The sequence below is a fragment of the Hydra viridissima genome, unplaced genomic scaffold (assembly GCF_058129835.1).
Source record: "Hydra viridissima isolate aposymbiotic clone 2 unplaced genomic scaffold, HvirCarnegie_v1 scaffold_2, whole genome shotgun sequence".
In the NCBI taxonomy this organism is placed as follows: Eukaryota; Metazoa; Cnidaria; class Hydrozoa; order Anthoathecata; family Hydridae; genus Hydra; species Hydra viridissima.
In genome coordinates, this window is record NW_028324301.1 from 25,235,285 (window position 1) to 25,257,104 (window position 21,820).

Here is a 21,820-nt window from a genome sequence, read left to right on the forward strand (position 1 = left end):
TTTTTTATTTTACCAACACCCTTTGAGCCAGTGATGCTGTTGCTGTTGTTTTTGTTATAGCTGCAATGAGTGTTTGTTAATGTTCACCCACTTTGCTTGTTTTGTTTGTGTTTTTGTTTTTGTTTATCAATACCCTTTGAGTCAGTGATGCTGTTTCTGTTGTCGTTGTTATAGTTGCAATGAGTCTTATTAATGTTCACCCACTTTGCTTGTTTTGTTTGTGTTTTTGTTTGTTTTTTTTTTCATCAACACCCTCCTAGTCAGTGATAGTGTTGCTGTTGTTTTTGTTATAGTTGCAATGAGTCTTAATAATATTCACCCACTTTGCTTGTTTTGTTTGTGTTTTTGTTAGCTTTTTTTTCATCAACACCCTCTGAGTCAGTGATAGTGTTGCTGTTGTCGTTGTTATAGTTGCAATGAGTCTTATTAATGTTCACCCACTTTGCTTGTTTTGTTTGTGTTTTTGTTTGTTTTTTTTTCATCAACACCCTCCTAGTCAGTGATAGTGTTGCTGTTGTTTTTGTTATAGTTGCAATGAGTCTTAATAATATTCACCCACTTTGCTTGTTTTGTTTGTGTTTTTGTTAGCTTTTTTTTCATCAACACCCTCTGAGTCAGTGATAGTGTTGCTGTTGTCGTTGTTATAGTTGCAATGAGTCTTATTAATGTTCACCCACTTTGCTTGCTTTGTTTGTGTTTTTGTTAGCTTTTTTTTCATCAACACCCTCTGAGTCAGTGATAGTGTTGCTGTTGTCGTTGTTATAGTTGCAATGAGTCTTATTAATGTTCACCCACTTTGCTTGCTTTGTTTGTGTTTTTGTTTTTGTTTATTAACACCCATTGAGTCAGTGATGCTGTTGCTGTTGTTGTTATTATAGTTGCAATGAGTGTTTGTTAATGCTCACCGACTTGGCTTGCTTTGTTTGTTTTTTGTTTTTTGTTTTATCAAAACCTTGTGAGTCAGTGATGCTGCTTTTGTTATTTTACTTGTAATTAGAGTTGTTACTGTTCAGCCGCTTTGGTTGTTTTTTAATCTATCTTATTTTATCACCACTCTCTGATTCGGTGATGATGTTGCTGATGCTGTTGTTGTTGTTTTACTTGCAATGATAGTTGTTACTGTTCAGCAACTTTGCTTTTATTCGTTTTTGTTTGTGTGTTTGTTAGTTGTTTTTTTTTTATCAATATCCTCTGAGTCAGTGATGCTGTTGCTGATGCTGCTGTTGCTGTAGTTGGTTTTTATGCTTGCAATGAGAGTTGTTACTGTTCACCCACTTTGCTTGTTTATAATCTATTTTATTTTGTTAACACTCTCTGAGTCAGTGATGTTGTTGTTGTTATTATGCTTGCAATGAGAGTTGTTACTGTTCACCCAGTTTGCTTGTTTTGTTTTTTTATTTGTTTTGTTTTTTTTTCTTTTTTGTTTTTGTTTTGTTTGTTTTTTTTATCAATACCCTCTGATTAAGTGATGCTGTTGCTGTTGTTATACATGCAATGGTTGTTGTTACTGTTCAGCCACTTTGCTTGTTTTTTTTAATCTGTTTTGTTTTTTCAACACTCTCTGAGTCAGTGATGCTGATGCTGTTGTTGTTATTATGCTTGCAATGAGAGTTGTTACTGTTGTAGTTATGTCTGTCATTTGTCCTTGTTAGCAAGTTCTATTTGCCCTCTCTTGCCTTTTTTCAACACAGTTTCTTTCTTTGAGTCATATGGTTGCGAGATCCTCTCAAACTCCATCTCTTTATTTATTTGTTTCTTTTTTTTTTCTCATTCTCCTTCTCATAATAGCAATCACTGTTGCCACCATGCATGTAATGCTAGTTGCTCTCGTTCTTCTTCTTTTGCTAGTGCAAGCTTTGTTTCTTCTTGTTGCTCTCTTTACTTTCTTCTTGCTCTTTTGCAGAGGACTCGAAAAAACACAGCTCTTCGCTGTAGTTGTGTTTCTCATCAATCCACGCAACATTCCAGGATTGGATACAGGCAGAAGAAAAAAAACTCTCACTAACTGTTTTCTTTTTTTTTTAGCTTAAACCGTTGCAAACAAACACCTGAACATGTCTTCTTCACAAGAAAACAACTCTGTTGTTGCTTCTTCTCCAAACTCTAAAGCAAAAAAAAAGAAAAGAAAGCAGTCACAAGAACAGAGAGACTTAAAGCTCAAAAACAAAGTCAGGGCCGCATTAGTTGCAGCGTGTGGCTCCGTAAACAGGGTTGTACCTTTCTATGGTACCAAGAAGAGGTACGCTGTTAGCTGTCCGATGCCTTTGTGCAAACATTCGTCCACAAGCATTAAAAGACACTTGACTAAAAAAGATCATTCTTGGACTTTGGATGAAGCTTCCATCTTTTACTCTGCAATGGTCAGGAAGTTTCAGCATGCTCGTCTCGAACGCAAGTCCGGCTGTCCAAAACCTTACCCCTGTTTGCAATGTTGGAAGTATTACGACCGACTGGACATACACTTGAAAGAGACTCATTTCTACGATTCCAAGATGATCAAACAAAAGATTGCAGAGGCAAAGCGATACGACAACGAGAAGCTCTATGTCCCTCAATTTATTCGACCTGCCTTCTTTGGTATTAAGCCAGTAGCTGAACAAGCGTCTGCATCAGGCTCTGCATCCTCTGCTCCTGGGCCTTCCTCCTCTTTTTCTTCTCCGGTTCTTTCCTCTGATCCTCTTTTAAGCTTGCCCTCACCAGTTGCTGGTTCGTCCGAGGCTCCTTCTGCAAACCAATGCACCTCTGTAGAAAACAAAGAGCTGAACACCGAATCCGTCCTTGACTCTGATTTCGATTCCTTAGAGCACTTGGTTTCCAGCTCCTATGTCTTGACCGAAGAAAAGAGACTCTTGTTTCAGCTGGACAAAGATGCTTTTCACTTTTATTACCAGTCAGCAGATGAGCTCTTCAGAGACTTTGAAAAGTGGCTTGTGGTAGCCAACAACAACACTTGGTCACAAGCAAAAATCTACAAAAATGCAGTTGTGGAAATATTGACTTGTTGTGACAGCACGTTGACGCTGCACCCAAACGCCCTCACCAATTCCAATGTTTTGGAGGATAGATACTTCTCCTTGCACTTTAAGAAAATTCAGCTCAATTCCAAGCTGAGTGAACTTGACCAAACAAAAGCCATGTCTTGTCACACGTTGTACAACCGCCTCGTCTCCCTTTGTCTCCTGTTTCGTTTCAGTGAAGCCAGAAACGTCTATTTCGGACTTTCTCATGAGGCCATCCGACGTTTGCGCTGCAAGGTGGATGAGTTGCGAAAAGTGCTGAGGCCCTTTCGTTCTTTGAGGAGGAGCCTTGTGAAAAGAAGAAAAAGCATCAACATCATCAATGTCAGTTTGCTGACCGAATATGGCAAGTCTGCATACGTAAGAGACTTAGTGGAATCGATTAGAAAGGCGTCTCTTCCGCTGACTAGAGACAATGCTGTGTCTCTACGAAACCATCTTCTGCTCTCTGTCACTGTAATTAACAGTTTAAGAAAATCTAACATTGCTCTTTTAAACATTAGAGACTACATGGCTGCTGAGAAGAGTGAGTGTGGATATTGCATTGTGCAAGAGCGCTACAAAACAGCATACAAGTACGGAGCCAAAAACATTCTAGTGCCGAACGACTTGAAAGTGTTGATCGATATTTATTTGCTGAGATACAGAGACCTTCTTGTCAACGACTCTCACTACATGGCTGCAGACACCAAGACTGTTTTGGAGTTGAGCGACTGCTACAGGCCCCTTTTTCCTTCGGTGAGAGCCAACAAAGACGAAGGTGTGACACTAGGTGCAACTAGAGTGCCTGTTTACCAGATGGGTTCCTCTGCTATCACCTCTAGCCTGACGTCCTGCTTCAGAAAAAGCCAAGTAAACATTCCCATGAAGCGTCTTACTCCCACTTGCATTCGCGGTTCGATAGCCACTTACTTTGCCAACAACAGCAAAGAAGATCGCGAGCGGTTTGCTACACTCTACATGAAGCACAGCAGACACACAATGGATAGCTTTTATGTGTCCCAGTGGAACGCTGCAGAGGAGTTGCGCTTTGCCCTGGGCATCGGACAGTCCTTCGGAGTCATAGAGTCTTTGACTGTTGAAAAGTCTGAGAGACCACCAAAGGAGGAGAAGGATGTGATGGACTGGCTCCGAACTAATGCAGAGGAGTACGGTTTTCATGATGTTGAGGACATTTTTGAGGAAGATTCAGACTCCGGTTCTGACTCTGAAGAATGTGCTGCTACTTTCGGTTGTACCACAGTGGTTCCATTTTCTCCAGCTGTAGAAAACAATGCTCCTTTAGAGGACAGCAACGAACATGTTGTAGATTTCTTGTGTGAACCTAGCTCAACTCCTGTTTCGTCTGTTCCTTCTGAACAAACAATCGCTGGTCCAGTTCTTGAACTATCCTCTGCTCTTGCACAACTAGTTCCTAATGAACAAGCTGTTTGTATGGATGTAGATCAGACTCTAGCTGTTCCTGTTGGCACAGCTTGTTCTCCTCTTGCATTAACATTATTTCCTGATGAACCGGATTTTATTGAACACCATGCACAACTTTCTCCAGTTTACTTTAGTGAGCAAGTGGTTGCCAAACCTGTTTCTGCTGCTCCTGCTGAACAAGTTGCTTTCAGTCCTTCAAAAGAGGTTTTTTCTGTTCTGCTGGAAACAGTGTCTAATGTTGCTTCACAGCAAGATAATCTTATGGCTGTCACACGTGTTTTCCATGCTCCTCCTGAAGCTGCTCTTCTTGAACCTGCTCTTCTTGAACCTGCTCTTCTTGAACCTGCTCATAAGCAAGTGGTTGCCAAACCTGTTCATGTTGCTCCTTCTCTGCAAGTTGTTTTTAATCCTTCAAAAGAGGTCTTTTCTGTTCCTCTGGCTCCTAATCTTGTTGCTCGTCAGCAAACGATGGCCAAACCCAGTTTGTTTCTTTCAGCTGTTCCAGTCCAACAGGCTGGTACTGTTCTTGAAAAACAGCCCTCACCTGGTGCTGTTCAATCTGTTGGTAGTCTATTTAGCCAAAGTCTTGCTTGTACATCCAGAGGTAAATTCTTTTTGATTTTTGATTTTTATGCAAATCTCAACACGCTTTCAAAAAATAAAAATGCCCAAATTAACTCCTTGCCCTATTGTTATTGTTAAAGCTGTAAAAAAAAAAAAAAAAAAGAAAAACAAAAAAAAAACAAAAAAAAAACAAAAAAAACAACACAGAAGTGTGTATGTATTTGTTGCAGGACTAATTCTGTGATTGCTTAAATGTTTACACAAGTGAATGATACTAAAACTGATTATGTTTTAGAAGTAAAAGATCCAAGAAGAAAAAAAATCAAGTTGGAAATGCCATCTTTTACTCAAGAACACATCGGTAATGTAAAACCTAATTTATACAAACATATATAAACACAAACCTCTTCTTGCACAATTTCAGATGGTTAACTGTTAATAAAAACTTGCCATCATTGCTAAGTGCACTTTTAGAAAGTTGTGTCTACCCGATTTCTAATGATGAAGTTAGAAACTTCACCGTTAGAAATCATGCACAGCTTGTTATTATCTCTAACACTTAGAAACTGTTGATGGTTTTTTTATGAATTAGAAAAATGAACATGGTTTTATTTTATTTCAGGATCAACTCAGCCAAGAACAAAGGAAAACAAAGCAGAAGTTAGCCAATGCCAATTAGGTAATCTTTCAAAAACCAGTTGTTGCTATCAGTGCAAACAATAAGGTCAACAAAAAAAAACAAATAAAAAAACAAAATTAATCTTGTCATGCTTCAGAACCAAATGAATATTCGATTTAATCTCTTTGTGTTATGACTTGAGTTTGTAAAATTTTAGATGAAATAGTTGAAAAGCTGAATGCTTGCCCTGGCCACAACGAATGGTTCAACACCAGAAGTTTTCCACGATGTGCAGCTTTGGTGTTGGCATACATCTTGCAAGACGTGTTTACAGATGTAAGCTCAAGTTGCTCGTACAAAGATTACCTTGGCATCTTGGCAAATCATAGCAGTGACAAGCTCATTCATGTCTTGCAAAAGTACTCCTACCGAAGCCATATTAAAGACAAAATTAAAAACATGAAGCTAAAAATTCAAAAAGAGGGTAGTTTAGAAAAGTTTGTTCAATATGGCAATATAGTGAGACCATTTATGTAGTTTAGAAAAGTTTGTTCAGTTTGGCAATAAAGATGGGCCTTTTGTGTAGTTTGTTTTCTCTATGCTTTTGCAAATATATTTATCTGTTTCGCTAAATACATAATAAACAAGAAGTTCTGTTAAACTGTTCTCACATTTCTTATTTAAAGATAGTTCAAACTTTTTTTATCTTTAAAAAAAAAAAAAAGTCGTTTTGTTATTCTGTTAACACTTTTAATAGAGTTGCATTTAGAATTATTTCTGATGTTTTTAAGAGTTTGTTAAAAAGCAAATTAATATTTTCTGTGATGTTAAACTGCATAAGTGAAATTTAAAAAAGGAAAACTGCTCCAACCATTTTTCGGAAAAAGAAATCAAAAAGTTCCTTATTTTAAAAGATCTAGACATCCATTTCTTCTTCAGCAAAATAGCGAGGCTTTTTTTATGAACTCTTACTCTCTATTTTTTCATATATTTACACAAAGGATTTTATTTAGTTCAATGTAAACATACATAGAAGTATATTATGTTTTTTTTTTGTTTTTTTTTTTTTTATGGTGTCTAACTTTTGTTTCACTTCTATTTTATTTTACGTTTATCTTGTATTTTATCATGCCTTATTGGTTTTTGCGTTTTGTGATGTCAAGCTGCGTAAGCTAAACTTAAAAGAGGAAAACTACGCTAACTTTTCTTTGAAAAAATATTCAAAAAGTACCTTAAAAGAGAAAGCACACGAATTTAAAAAGTTGTATCTTGCCATCCAATTCTTCTTCTGCAAAGTAGTGAGGCTTTTGCTCTCTAACTTATCTCTATTTACGCAAAGGGTTTTATTTCAATGTAAACACGTATAAAAGAATACTTTGTTAAAAATAATGTTAAAGGAGTTGCGTAAAAAAAACGTCTGAATAAACTTTCTTTACAAAAAAAAACAACTAAGAAACAAGCGCGCCTAAGAAAAACCAGATCGCGATTCACTAAGTCAATAGACGAAAGAAACAAACTTTAAAAAGTCTTTCTAGACAACAAATTCTATTTTTGGCAATGCAGTTTTTGTATTTATGCAACCTATCTTTTGTTTCACTTCTACTTTATTTTACGTTTACCTTGTATTTTGTCTTGCCTTTTTGCGTTTTGTGATGTCAAGCTACATAATCTAAACTTAAAAGAGGAAAACTAGGCTAGTAGAATATTATGTTGTTGGTTTTATATGCAGCCTAACTTTAGTTTCATCTATATTTTGTTTTGCGTTTATCTTATATTTTATCTTGTCTTTTTGAGTTTTGTGTTTTGTGATGTCAAGCTACATAAGCTAAACTTTAAAGAGGAAAACTACGCTAACCTTTTTTTGAAAAACTATTCAAAAACTACCTTTAACAAAGTAGCGGGGCTTTTTATGCACTTTTACTCTCTAACATACCTATATTTGCGCAGAGGATTTTATTTAACTCAATGTAAACATACGTAGAAAAATATTGTTACCCGTTTATTTTATGCAGCCTAACTTTAGCTTCATCTGTATTTTATTTTACGTTTATCTTATATTTTATTTTGTCTTTTTGAGTTTTGTGCTTTGTGATGTCAAGCTACATAAGCTAATGTTAAAAGAGGAAAACTACGCTAACCTTTTTTTGAAAAACTATTCAAAAACAACCTTTAACAAAGTAGCGAGGCTTTTTATGCACTTTTACTCTCTAACATACCTATATTTGCGCAGAGGATTTTATATAACTCAATGTAAACATACATAGAAAAATATTGTTACCCGTTTATTTCATGCAGCCTAACTTTAGCTTCATCTACATTTTATTTTACGTTTATCTTATATTTTATTTTGTCTTTTTGAGTTTTGTGTTTTGTGATGTCAAGCTACATAAGCTAATGTTAAAAGAGGAAAGCTACGCTAACCTTTCTTTGAAAAACTGTTCAAAAACTACCTTAGACATAATCTAGATTTAAAAGAGGAAGACTACGCTATTTTTGCTTTGAAAAAACTTTCGAAAACTACCTTAATCGATAGAGATAGCACACGATTTTAAAATGTTGTATCTAGTCATGCACTTCTTTTACACCAAAGTAGCGAGGCTTTCTATGCACTTTTACTCTCTAACATAGCTATTTTTGCGCAAACGGTTTTATTTATTTCAATTTAAACATGCCTAGTAGATTATTATGTTGTTGGTTTTTTATGCAGCCTAACTTTAGTTTCATCTATATTTTATTTTGCGTTTATCTTATATTTTATCTTGTCTTTTTGAGTTTTATATTTTGTGATGTCAAGCTACATAAGCTAAACTTTAAAGAGGAAATTTACGCTAACCTGTCTTTGAAAAACTATTCAAAAACTACCTTTAACAAAGTAGCGAGGCTTTTTATGCCTTTTTACTCTCTAGCATACCTATATTTGCGCAGAGGGTTTTATTTAATTCAACTTAAACATACCTGTTAGATTATTATGTTGTTGGTTTTTTATGCAGTCTAACTTAAGCTACATCTATTTTTCATGTTACGTTTGTCTTATATTTTATTTTATGTTTTTGTGTTCTGTGATGTCAAGCTACATAAGCTAATGTTAAAAGAGGAAAGCTACGCTAACCTTTCTTTGAAAAACTATTCGAAATCTATTTTTGAGATAATCTAGATTTAAAAGAGGAACACTACGCTAATTTTGCTTTGAAAAAACTCTCGAAAACTACCTTATTCGATAGAGATAGCACACAAATTTAAAAAAGTGTATCTAGTCATCCACTTCTTCTACAGCAAAGTAGCGAGGCTTTCTATGCACTTTTACTCTCTAACATTATGCATTTTACTCTCTATTTTTGCGCAAAGGGTTTTATTTAATTCAATTTAAACATGCCTAGTAGATATTTTATGTTGTTGGTTTTTTATGCAGCCTAACTTTAGCTACATCTATTTGTCTTATATTTTATTTTATGTTTTTGTGTTCTGTGATGTCAAGCTACATAAGCTAATGTTAAAAGAGGAAAGCTACGCTAACTTTTCTTTGAAAAACTATTCAAAATCTACCTTTGAGATAATCTAGATTTAAAAGAGGAACACTACGCTAATTTTGCTTTGAAAAAACATTCGAAAACTACCTTATATTTTATCTTGCCTTTGTTAGTTTTGTGTTTTATTATGTCAAGCTTCATAATCTAATCTTAAAAGAGGAAAACTGCGCTAACTTTCCATTGAAAAAGTACTCAAAAAGGACCTAAATCGATATAGATAGCTCACGATTTTAAAAAGTTGCATATAGTCATCTTCTTCAGCAAAGTATCGAGGCTTTTTATGGATTTTTACTTTAACAAAGTTGCGAGGCTTTTAATGCTTTTTTACTAACATACCTATATTTGCGCAAAGGATTTTATATAATTCAATTTAAACATGCCTAGTAGATTATTATGTTGTTAGTTTTTTATGCAGCTTATCTTTAGTTTCATTTATATTATGTTTTAGGTTTATCTTATATTTTATCTTATCTTTTTGAGTTTTGTGTTTTGTGATGCCAAGAATTTTAAGCTAAACTTAAAAGAGGAATGCTACGCTAACCTTTCTTTGAAAATCTATTCATAAACTACCTTAGACAAAAGCTAGATTTAAAAGAGGAAAACTACGCTATTTTTGCTTTGAAAAAACTTTCGAAAACCACCTTAATCGATAGAGATAGCACACAATTTTAAAAAGTTGCATATAGTCATCCACTTCTTCTGCAGCAAAGTAGCGATGCTTTTTATGCACTTTTTCTCACTAGTTTGCTTATATTTACGCAAAGGAATTCATTTAATTCAATCCAAGCATATATAGAAGATTATTATGCTATGATTTTTTTTTTCTTTTATGCAGCCTAACAATTATTTCACCTATATTTTATTTTACGATTAACTTTTATCTTACTTTTCTTTTTTGAGTTTTGTGTTTTGTGATATCAAGCTACATAAACTAAACTTTAAAGAGGAAAACTACGCTAACCTTTCTTTGAAAAACTATTCAAAAACTACCTTTAACAAAGTAGCGAGGCTTTTTCTCTCTAACATACCTATATTTGCGCATAGGATTTTATTTAATTTAATGTAAACATACCTAGTAGATTATTATGTTGTTGGTTTTTTATGCAGTCTAACTTTAGCTTCATCTGTATTTTATTTTACGTTTATCTTATATTTTATTTTGTCTTTTTGAGCTTTGTGTTTTGTGATGTCAAGCTACATAAGCTAAACTTAAAAGAGGAAAGCTACGCTAACCTTTCTTTGAAAAACTATTCAAAAACTACCTTTAACAAAGTAGCGAGGCTTTTTCTCTCTAACATACCTATATTTGCGCATAGGATTTTATTTAATTTAATGTAAACATACCTAGTAGATTATTATGTTGTTGGTTTTTTATGCAGTCTAACTTTAGCTTCATCTGTATTTTATTTTACGTTTATCTTATATTTTATTTTGTCTTTTTGAGCTTTGTGTTTTGTGATGTCAAGCTACATAAGCTAAACTTAAAAGAGGAAAGCTACGCTAACCTTTCTTTGAAAAACTATTCAAAATCTACCTTTGAGATAATCTAAATTTAAAAGAGGAACACTGCGCTATTTTTGCTTTGAAAAAACTTTCGAAAACTACCTTATTCGATAGAGACAGCACACAAATTTAAAAGTTTGTATCTAGTCATCCACTTCTTCTACAGCAATGTAGCGAGGCTTTTTATGCACTTTTACTCTCTAACATACCTATATTTGCGCAAAGGATTTTATTTAACTCAATGTAAATATACATAGAAGAGTATTGTTACCCGTTTATTTTATGCAGCCTAACTTTAGTTTCATCTATATTTTATATTGCGTTTACCTTATATTTTGTCTTGCCTTTGTTACTTTTGTGTTTTGTTATGTCAAGCTTCATGATCCAATCTTAAAAGAGGAAAACTGCGCTAACTTCTCATTGAAAAAGTACTCAAAAAGGACCTAAATCGATATAGATAGCTCACGATTTTAAAAAGTTGCATATAGTCATCTTCTTCTTCAGCAAAGTATCGAGGCTTTTTATGGACTTTTAATCTCTTATTTACCCAAATTTGCGCAAAGGACTTTACTTAATTCAACTTAAACATGTCTAGTAGATTATTAAGTTGTTTGTTTTTTATGCAGCCTAACTTTAGTTTCATTTATATTTTATTTTACGTTTATCTGATATTTTATCTTGTCTTTTTGTGTGTTGTTTTGTCAAGCTACATAAGCTAAACTTAAAAGTGGAAAACTACGCTAACCTTTCTTTGAAAATCTATTCAAAAACTGCCTTAGACATAAGGTAGATTTAAAAGAGGAAGACTGCGCTATTTTTGCTTTAAAAAAACTTTCGAAAAATACCTTAATCCATCGAGGTAGTACACGAATTTACAAAGTTGTATCTAGTCATCCACATCTTCTATAGCAAAGTAGCGAGGCTTTTTATGCACTTTTGAGTTCTAATTTATCTCTGTTTACGCAAATGGTTTTTGTTTATTTCTGTGTAATGATATACAAAAGAGTATTTTGTTAAAGATTATGCTGCAGGAGCTGCGTAAAAAAACTCTGGTGACCTTTCCTTAAGAAAAAAGCAACTGAGAGGCATGTGCGCTTTAGAAAATTCAAATCGCGATTCTTCAAATTAAAAGACGAAAAGAACGAACTTTAAAAGCTCTTACTAGACGTTTGTGTTTATGATAGGCAATGCAGTTTTAGATTTTATGCAGCCTAACATTTGTTTCATCTATATCTTATTTTACGTTTATCTTATACTTTATCTTGCCTTTTTGAGTTTAGTATTTTGTGATGTCATGCTAAATAAGCTAAACTTTGCTAATTTTTATTTGAAAAAATATTCAAAAACTACCTGAATTATAAGCTAGATCTAAAAGAGGAAAACTGCGCTAACTTTTCTTTGAAAAAATATTTAAAAACTACCTTAAACATAAGCTAGATCTAAAAGAGGAAAACTACGCTAACTTTTCTTTGAAAAAATATTCAAAAACTACCTTAAACATAAGCTAGATCTGAAAGAGAAAAACTACGCTAACTTTTCTTTGAAAAATTATTCAAAAACTACCTTAAACATAAGCTAGATCTGAAAGAGAAAAACTACGCTAACTTTTCTTTGAAAAATTATTCAAAAACTACCTTTAAACATGATTTAGATTTAAAAGATGAAAAATACACTAACATTTCTTTGAAAAAATATTTAAAAACTACCTTAAACATAAGCTATATCTAAAAGAGAAAAACTACGCTAACTTTTCTTTGAAAAATTATTCAAAAACTACCTTTAAACATGATTTAGATTTAAAAGATGAAAACTACACTAACATTACTTTGAAAAAATATTTAAAAACTACCTTAAACATAAGCTAGATCTAAAAGAGGAAAACTACGCTAACTTTTCTTTGAAAAAATATTCAAAAACTACCTTAAACATAAGCTAGATCTGAAAGAGAAAAACTACGCTAACTTTTCTTTGAAAAATTATTCAAAAACTACCTTTAAACATGATTTAGATTTAAAAGATGAAAACTACACTAACATTTCTTTGAAAAAATATTTAAAAACTACCTTAAACATAAGCTAGATCTAAAAGAGGAAAACTACGCTAACTTTTCTTTGAAAAAATATTTAAATACTACCTTAAACATAAGCTAGATCTAAAAGAGGAAAACTACGCTAACTTTTCTTTGAAAAAATATTCAAAAACTACCTTAAACAAGCTAGATCTGAAAGAGAAAAACTACGCTAACTTTTCTTTGAAAAATTATTCAAAAACTACCTTTAAACATGATTTAGATTTAAAAGATGAAAACTACACTAACATTTCTTTGAAAAAATATTTAAAAACTACCTTAAACATAAGCTAGATCTAAAAGAGGAAAACTACGCTAACTTTTCTTTGAAAAAATATTCAAAAACTACCTTAAACATAAGCTAGATCTGAAAGGGGAAAACTACGCTAACTTTTCTTTGAAAAAATATTCAAAAACTACCTTTAAACATGATTTAAATTTAAAAAAGGAAAACTACGCTAACATTTCTTTGAAAAAATATTTAAAAACTACCTTAAACATAAGCTAGATCTAAAAGAGGAAAACTACGCTAACTTTTCTTTGAAAAAATATTCAAAAACTACCTTAAACATAAGCTAGATCTGAAAGGGGAAAACTACGCTAACTTTTCTTTGAAAAAATATTCAAAAACTACCTTTAAACATGATTTAAATTTAAAAAAGGAAAACTACGCTAACATTTCTTTGAAAAAATATTTAAAAACTACCTTAAACATAAGCTAGATCTAAAAGAGGAAAACTACGCTAACTTTTCTTTGAAAAAATATTCAAAAACTACCTTAAACATAAGCTAGATCTGAAAGGGGAAAACTACGCTAACTTTTCTTTGAAAAAATATTCAAAAACTACCTTTAAACATGATTTAAATTTAAAAAAGGAAAACTACGCTAACATTTCTTTGAAAAAATATTCAAAAAGTACCTTAATCGAAAGAGATAGCACACGAATTTAAAAAGTTGCATCTAGTCATCCGTTTCTTCTTCATCATCAAAGTAGCACACGAATTTAAAAAGTTGCATCTAGTCATCCGTTTCTTCTTCATCAAAGTAGCGAGGCGTTTATGCACTTTTTATTCTCTAATTTATCTCTACTTACGCAAATGGCTTTTGTTTATTTCAATTTAAAAATTTTCAAAAGAGTATTTTGTTAAAGATTATGCTGCAGGAGCTGTGTAAAAAAACTCTGGTGACCTTTCCTTAAGAAAAAGCAACTAAAATAGATGTGCGCCGAAGAAAATCCAAATTGCGATTCACTAAATTAAAAGACAAAAACAACAAACTTTAAAAGTGAAACCATTTTTACAAGCGTATTTTGTAAAGATGAAATGTTCTTATTACATTCTAACGTTACGAAAAGGATTTTCTTCTGTTCAAATATTTATTACAATTTAAAGTGTTAAATAATGTTACAGAAACGACCTAAGACGCCTGTTATATTAATTTAAACGAACAAAATAGATAAAAAAAAAAGAAAAACTATCATTTAAAAAAAAAAAGAAAAAAAGAAAAGAAATAGAAATTGAGGAAAAACAAAAATAAGAACTTCTAACAAAGAGCTTTTCTTTTATTTTTCAGATTTTAGATGCTTAATTCCTTGGAATGAAAAGTTGAACTGATGACCCACTACTAAGGTTGTTCCTAGCCTTCCGTTCTCAAACTAGGCAATTCTGAGAGGCTGTTTGATTAAGTAAGTATCGCACGTAAGAGACTTCTAAACTCTGATTATTAATTCCTTGAATGAAGAGATGACTTCATACTCACTAACGAGGTTGTTCTTAGCCATCCGTTCTCAAACTATGCAAAACAGTGAAGTTGTTTGATTAAGTATCACAGTTTGCTGATTTGCACGTGCACCATTGCCGAAACTGTGATGCTTGGTTCCTTGATTGGATTGAAGAAGCTCATCACCATGCTTTTTACAAGCTGTCCGTTGTTATGTTTTGCAATTCAGTGGTTCTGTTTTGCAATTCATTTTCTGTTTGTTTAAGTACCATCGATGGTGGTGTCGTGCATGCAAACTTTCCGAAACTCTGATGCTTGTTTTTCTTGAATGGAGAGATGAGCTTATACTTTAGGTGACTTTTAAAACTGCAGTAATTAGTGCCTCGAATGGAAAAACGAACTCATTCATTACAGACCAAGGTTGTTCCTGGCCATCCGTTAACATATTAGGCAAAGAGAAAGTTAGCTTTATTTGTCGTGCAGATTGTCCGCTTTGACGTAAAATGCGACAAATTTGCTGAACGCTCTGTTTGCGCCGCCCAAGAGTCATTCTGTTTCTGCGTTGCTAGCGTCTGTCGGCTAAATACAACTGTAGACTCCGCGCAAGCTTTTTCACCGCAAAAGTTGTACAGAGCCACACCGAAGGCTAAAATCGACTTTAAGGTCGAAGGTTAAAATCGACCCTAGAGCTTTGAAAACGACGTCACGAAATTTTCAAGTACATCATCGAAGAAAATTACGGCGGCCAGATGCGACTCTTAGTACTAACTCTTCTAATCTTAGTACGTTAAGCATTCCAGTCGAGAGATCAGACGTTTTTTCGTCACCTAAGAGACCGGCCGATCGTTTGCGACGCTGCGGAGAAAGAAGATGGCAAACCACAGGGTTGTTACCGTAACAAACCTCCGTGAGTACCTCCATCTCGAATGGCTTTTGGGGAAACGTTCGTTTTAAACTCAAAGGGATGGTTGTTAAAGCTCACAAAAGCCTGGTTAACGATTTTCTAACGGCAGAGACCGTGTTTACAATGGATGCAGGCCGTTTGCCCGAGCCCAAAGCGCAAGACCTTTCGGAGAACTCCTCTAGGTCGATGCAACGAAACTACTAGACGCGTGCACCTAGCGGCACGTTACAACCGAAGGACGCCCCTCGTGGACACTATACGAACGCAATTTTTCATTGTCCCCAGGCTTCCAAACCGTAAAACCATCCCCCTCCAATCCTAACCCCGTAATTTTCTTACTCTTTCCCCCCCCCCCCCCCCCCACCCCTCTTAATAAAAAAAAAAAAGTTTCCTTCTCTCTTTTTTTCTAGCTTTTAGCCGGCCCTCCGCTAGAAGGGAATAGGGAGTAACGAAGGTTTGACATCAAAGTAGCGTTTCGTATAAGATTTGTTTGGAAAAATTTGACAATTTTTATGAAAGCCAAGCACTAGTTCAAACTGGAGATAATAAAACGAAGTCGAATGATCTCACTTCTCAAACCACTGAGCTGCCATTGGTCGGCAGTTTCATGTTTGGAGACTATTGAGCTGCCATTGGTCGGCTGTTTAATCGTTGCGATTGGTCGGCAGTTTTATCGTTGGAGACCATTGAGAGATATAAAAGGCACTTTTTTTTTTTTTTTGAGCACAACATTAAACGCTTAATCGTTAGATCTTGTTACAAAGGCACCCTTAGAATGCCGAATTGAAAAAAAAAAACAAAAACCAAAACAAACAGAAAAAAAAAAAAAAATGAAACCGAAACGGGCATTCTTTTGAGCATAACGTTAAAAGCTAAATCGTTAGAGGTTTTATTAAAAAGGCTCCTTTAGGATGCAAAAGACAAAAACGGAAAGTTTTGCTTTCCTGGCCACAAGCGATAAAATTGTTAGTAAAACGCACTCTAGCATTCTCACGTTTCAGACGTGACCCAATGTTCGAGTACTCGAACAGGTCCGCTCTACCGTGAATAAAGGTGGAACTAACACACACTACGAACTAGTCACTGTGTTGGTTTCCTGAAATTTCTACAGTCCATGAAACGTATCTTGTACAGAGTTCATAATTTTGGATCATGGGTGGGCTGCTCAAATGAGCACTCTGCCCAATTGAAACAAAGGAAAAAGAAAGAAAAAAAAGAAAAAAGAAACCGAAACGGGCATTCTTTTGAGCATAACGTTAAAAGCTAAATCGTTAGATGTTTTATTAAAAAGGCACCTTTAGAATGCGATGTCCTAAAATATTTTCCTCGATATTTTAAAAAGTAAACAAATACAAAACTAAGCCTCACAACTGGCGACAACTTTCAATAAGCAAACAAAGCAACAACCTTCCTTTCGAATTCTTTATATTTTAAACGAAGACGAACAAACAAAAACACAAACAAAAACAAAAACACAAACAAAAACAAAAACACAAACAAAAACAAAAACACAAACAAAAACAAAAACACAAACAAAAACAAAAACACAAACAAAAACAAAAACACAAACAAAAACAAAAACAAAAACAAAAACGTGAGTCGACTGATTTCGCTCAACTGCCTTAGACGAGAAGTCATAAACGTTTGCTTGTGCCAGCAAATTGCAAATTAAGTTGTAAATGAACTGCACCGCAAAAGCTTAACCACAGTTTATTAAGCATATTAAGCCTTTGCTGACATGTTAGGACATTTTAAGCCTTTGCTATTATCATGAGGCTTTTGCTCCACGAGCCAAAAAAGTACGCTAGAGTTGACAAACTGCATCGCGGTCGAAAAGTGTAATTACGCCAACACTTTTATCCGTTTTAAGCATTTCGTTTTCGCACGAACAACAATTAAAGCAGCTCGTTGAGCTTAACGACGTTCGTGTATTTTTTTTCGAAGCCAAAACTTCGGCTATAAGTAGAATGAAGAGGCACTTCGAAAAACAACAAAGCTGTTCGCAGTCGATAGCAACGAGCGACAACATCTCTGCGAGTCTGGCATCAAGGTAAACATTTTTTTTTACATTTTCATTTGTTAGTGCCACTTTTGTGTACATTATGTATTCAAAAATTTCTTGCTGACGCTAGATTTTTCGTTTTCAATGAACAACAGTTGCAACCTCTAGTCGTTTGCTAAAACAGCTTGCTAGGACAACCAAATCAATCATATGTTGTGAAAATTTCTTTTTGTTCAACTGACTAAGGAAGATCGAGCGAACGCTTTTTTTTTTTATAACTTGTTTGTATCATATTGCTATTAAGAAAACAGCGTTGTGTATACTAAACGTGACATAATTGGCAATTATCCGTAACTAAAAATAAGATAGAAATTACAAACTTGATACCATATTTTAATTACTGTAACAAAACTAGACGTCATCGCGTGAGAAAATAAATGTTTATGACACATAACCTATTTTTTTGTTTTTTTTTTTTCTTCTCTTTTTTCCTTTTAATCTCTTTTCTTTCGTCCAAAAAGCGTTTTGATTTTTGCCTCGCCACAAGCGATGAAATCGATAAAAAAACCTGCTCGGACATTCTCAATTCTCAACAACAAAAGCAATCAAAGTTCTAGCTCTCGAGCACGTGCGCCAACAGGTTGATGAAACCGTTCAAATATGCTCGATCGCTAGAATTTAAAAAAAGAAACAAGCCAGAAACAAACCAAAATAAAAAAAAGCCAAAAACAAAAATGGACATCTTTAGAACGCTTAAATTTTATAAAATATTTTCCTCTGCGTTTTTAACCAGCTAAACTGTCGTAAAGTTTTTTCGGTGCAGTTCATTTAAAAAACTTAGTTTTCAACTTTTAAACGTTTTAGACTTCTCGTTTAAGGCAGTCAATGAGTCGACTCACTCTCTCTCTCTCTCTCTCCCTTTTCGGTTTTGTTTTTGTTTACTTGTTTTTGTTTTTTCTTCGTTTGCCTTCGTTTGCCTTTGTTTGCTTTTGGAAAAGTTGTCGCCATGCGAGACTTTTAGTTTTTTTTTGGCTCAATTTGTGATTAAGTGAAGTTCTAGTCTTGAAAGTGTGCAAAGTGTGGGCCAATCTGGTGGCTGGAGTGATGACACGTGAATGCTGGAAATTCCAGACTTTGAGCGGATTCAGCGTACATAGAAAGAAAAAGTAACATTCACGTGGGTCTCTCCTAAGCTTGCCATTGGTCGGTCTGCTGGCCTTAAGTACCCCCCCCCCCCCCCTCAACGTCACGTTTGCTCAGACTTCTCGGTCTTTGGCGCCCAAAGAAAGCTCGAGGAAGGATAAAAATGGCGAGGTTTCGGTACAGCGTTTTCTGTTTTTTCCTATTTGTTTTTGTTTGTTTGTTTGTTTGTTTCGTTTGTTTGTTTATTTATTTAATCGTTTTTTTGTTTGTTTCGTTCGTTTGTTTGTTTGTTTCGTTTGCTTCGTTTGTTTCGTGATGTTTTGTTTTCCCTTCTTGATGGCACAAAACAGAAGCAAACAAGACTTTCGGTTATGTTCGGTTATATTCGGTTCAATAAAAGTTTGTTGGTTTCTGCACAACAACAACAACAAAAGTCCCTCTGTCCCTCAAAAGCAGTTTCTCCTCTGTCCAAAAGAAGAGCTTCTTTGTAATCGATCTTGTCTGAATGCAGCTCTCCTTTTGCCTATAGGTTTTTATTCCAACCCTTTTGTTGTTGTTAGTGCCATGTTGTTGTTATTGTTATACTCTGTAAAAGCAGTTGTTGCTGTTGTACTTGTTTGTTGTTTCTAAAGACACTGTTGTTGCTGCTGTTTGCGCTGTTAGTAATCACCCACTTGGCTTGTATTTTTGTTTTTTGTTTTTTGTTTTATTTATAAAACACTATTCTGAGTAAGTTTTTATGCTTGCAATGAGTGTTTGTTAATGTTCACCCACTTTGCTTGTTTATAATCTATTTTATTTTATCAACACTCTCTGAGTCAGTGATGGTGTTGCTGTTGTTTTTGTTAGAGCTGCAATGAGTGTTTGTTAATGTTCACACACTTTGCTTGTTTTGTTTTTATTTCTTTATTTTATCAACACCCTTTGAGCCAGTGATGCTGTTGCTGTTGTTTTTGTTATAGCTGCAATGAGTGTTGTTAATGTTCACCCACTTTGCTTTCTTTGTTTTTTTTAATTTATTTATTTTACCAACACCCTTTGAGCCAGTGATGCTGTTGCTGTTGTTTTTGTTATAGCTGCAATGAGTGTTGTTAATGTTCACCCACTTTGCTTGTTTTGTTTTTATTAATTTTTTTATTTTACCAACACCCTTTGAGCCAGTGATGCTGTTGCTGTTGTTTTTGTTATAGCTGCAATGAGTGTTTGTTAATGTTCACCCACTTTGCTTGTTTTGTTTGTGTTTTTGTTTTTGTTTATCAATACCCTTTGAGTCAGTGATGCTGTTTCTGTTGTCGTTGTTATAGTTGCAATGAGTCTTATTAATGTTCACCCACTTTGCTTGTTTTGTTTGTGTTTTTGTTTGTTTTTTTTTCATCAACACCCTCCTAGTCAGTGATAGTGTTGCTGTTGTTTTTGTTATAGTTGCAATGAGTCTTAATAATATTCACCCACTTTGCTTGTTTTGTTTGTGTTTTTGTTAGCTTTTCATCAACACCCTCTGAGTCAGTGATAGTGTTGCTGTTGTCGTTGTTATAGTTGCAATGAGTCTTATTAATGTTCACCCACTTGCTTGTTTTGTTTGTGTTTTTGTTTGTTTTTTTTTCATCAACACCCTCCTAGTCAGTGATAGTGTTGCTGTTGTTTTTGTTATAGTTGCAATGAGTCTTAATAATATTCACCCACTTTGCTTGTTTTGTTTGTGTTTTTGTTAGCTTTTTTTTTGCATCAACACCCTCTGAGTCAGTGATAGTGTTGCTGTTGTCGTTGTTATAGTTGCAATGAGTCTTATTAATGTTCACCCACTTTGCTTGCTTTGTTTGTGTTTTCTTTAGCTTTTTTCATCAACACCCTCTGAGTCAGTGATAGTGTTGCTGTTGTCGTTGTTATAGTTGCAATGAGTCTTATTAATGTTCACCCACTTTGCTTGCTTTGTTTGTGTTTTTGTTTTTGTTTATTAACACCCATTGAGTCAGTGATGCTGTTGCTGTTGTTGTTATTATAGTTGCAATGAGTGTTTGTTAATGCTCACCGACTTGGCTTGCTTTGTTTGTTTTTTTGTTTTTTGTTTTATCAAAACCTTGTGAGTCAGTGATGCTGCTTTTGTTATTTTACTTGTAATTAGAGTTGTTACTGTTCAGCCGCTTTGGTTGTTTTTTAATCTATCTTATTTTATCACCACTCTCTGATTCGGTGATGATGTTGCTGATGCTGTTGTTGTTGTTTTACTTGCAATGATAGTTGTTACTGTTGAGCAACTTTGCTTTTATTCGTTTTTGTTTGTGTGTTTGTTAGTTGTTTTTTTTTTATCAATATCCTCTGAGTCAGTGATGCTGTTGCTGATGCTGCTGTTGCTGTAGTTGGTTTTTATGCTTGCAATGAGAGTTGTTACTGTTCACCCACTTTGCTTGTTTATAATCTATTTTATTTTGTTAACACTCTCTGAGTCAGTGATGTTGTTGTTGTTATTATGCTTGCAATCAGAGTTGTTACTGTTCACCCAGTTTGCTTGTTTTGTTTTTTATTTGTTTTGTTTTTTTTCTTTTTTGTTTTTGTTTTGTTTGTTTTTTTTATCAATACCCTCTGATTAAGTGATGCTGTTGCTGTTGTTATACATGCAATGGTTGTTGTTACTGTTGAGCCACTTTGCTTGTTTTTTTTAATCTGTTTTGTTTTTTAGACACTCTCTGAGTCAGTGATGTTGATGCTGTTGTTGTTATTATGCTTGCAATGAGAGTTGTTACTGTTGTAGTTATGTCTGTCATTTGTCCTTGTTAGCAAGTTCTATTTGCCCTCTCTTGCCTTTTTCAACACAGTTTCTTTCTTTGAGTCATATGGTTGCGAGATCCTCTCAAACTCCATCTCTTTATTTATTTGTTTCTTTTTTCTCATTCTCCTTCTCATAATAGCAATCACTGTTGCCACCATGCATGTAATGCTAGTTGCTCTCGTTCTTCTTCTTTTGCTAGTGCAAGCTTTGTTTCTTCTTGTTGCTCTCTTTACTTTCTTCTTGCTCTTTTGCAGAGGACTCGAAAAAACACAGCTCTTCGCTGTAGTTGTGTTCTCATCAATCCACGCAACATTCCAGGATTGGATACAGGCAGAAGAAAAAAAACTCTCACTAACTGTTTTCTTTTTTAGCTTAAACCGTTGCAAACAAACACCTGGACATTTATTCACAAGAACAACTCTGTTGTTGCTTCTTCTCCAAACTCTAAAGCAAAAAAAAAGAAAAGAAAGCAGTCAGCAAGAACAGAGAGACTTAAAGCTCAAAAACAAAGTCAGGGCCGCATTAGTTGCAGCGTGTGGCTCCGTAAACAGGGTTGTACCT

The 21,820-nt window shown here is 34.3% G+C and overlaps 1 protein-coding gene across 1 annotated transcript; it reads left to right on the forward strand.

The window, feature by feature from the left end:
• Nucleotides 1–640: 640 nt before the first annotated feature.
• Nucleotides 641–6,349, forward strand: LOC149892597 (uncharacterized). Its single transcript, XM_090079989.1, has 4 exons — nucleotides 641–5,046; nucleotides 5,302–5,367; nucleotides 5,629–5,685; nucleotides 5,843–6,349. Exons 1-4 carry the CDS (start codon nucleotides 2,055–2,057, stop codon nucleotides 6,160–6,162), a joined length of 3,435 nt encoding a protein of 1,144 aa, XP_089936115.1. The 5' UTR covers nucleotides 641–2,054; the 3' UTR covers nucleotides 6,163–6,349.
• Nucleotides 6,350–21,820: the final 15,471 nt, after the last annotated feature.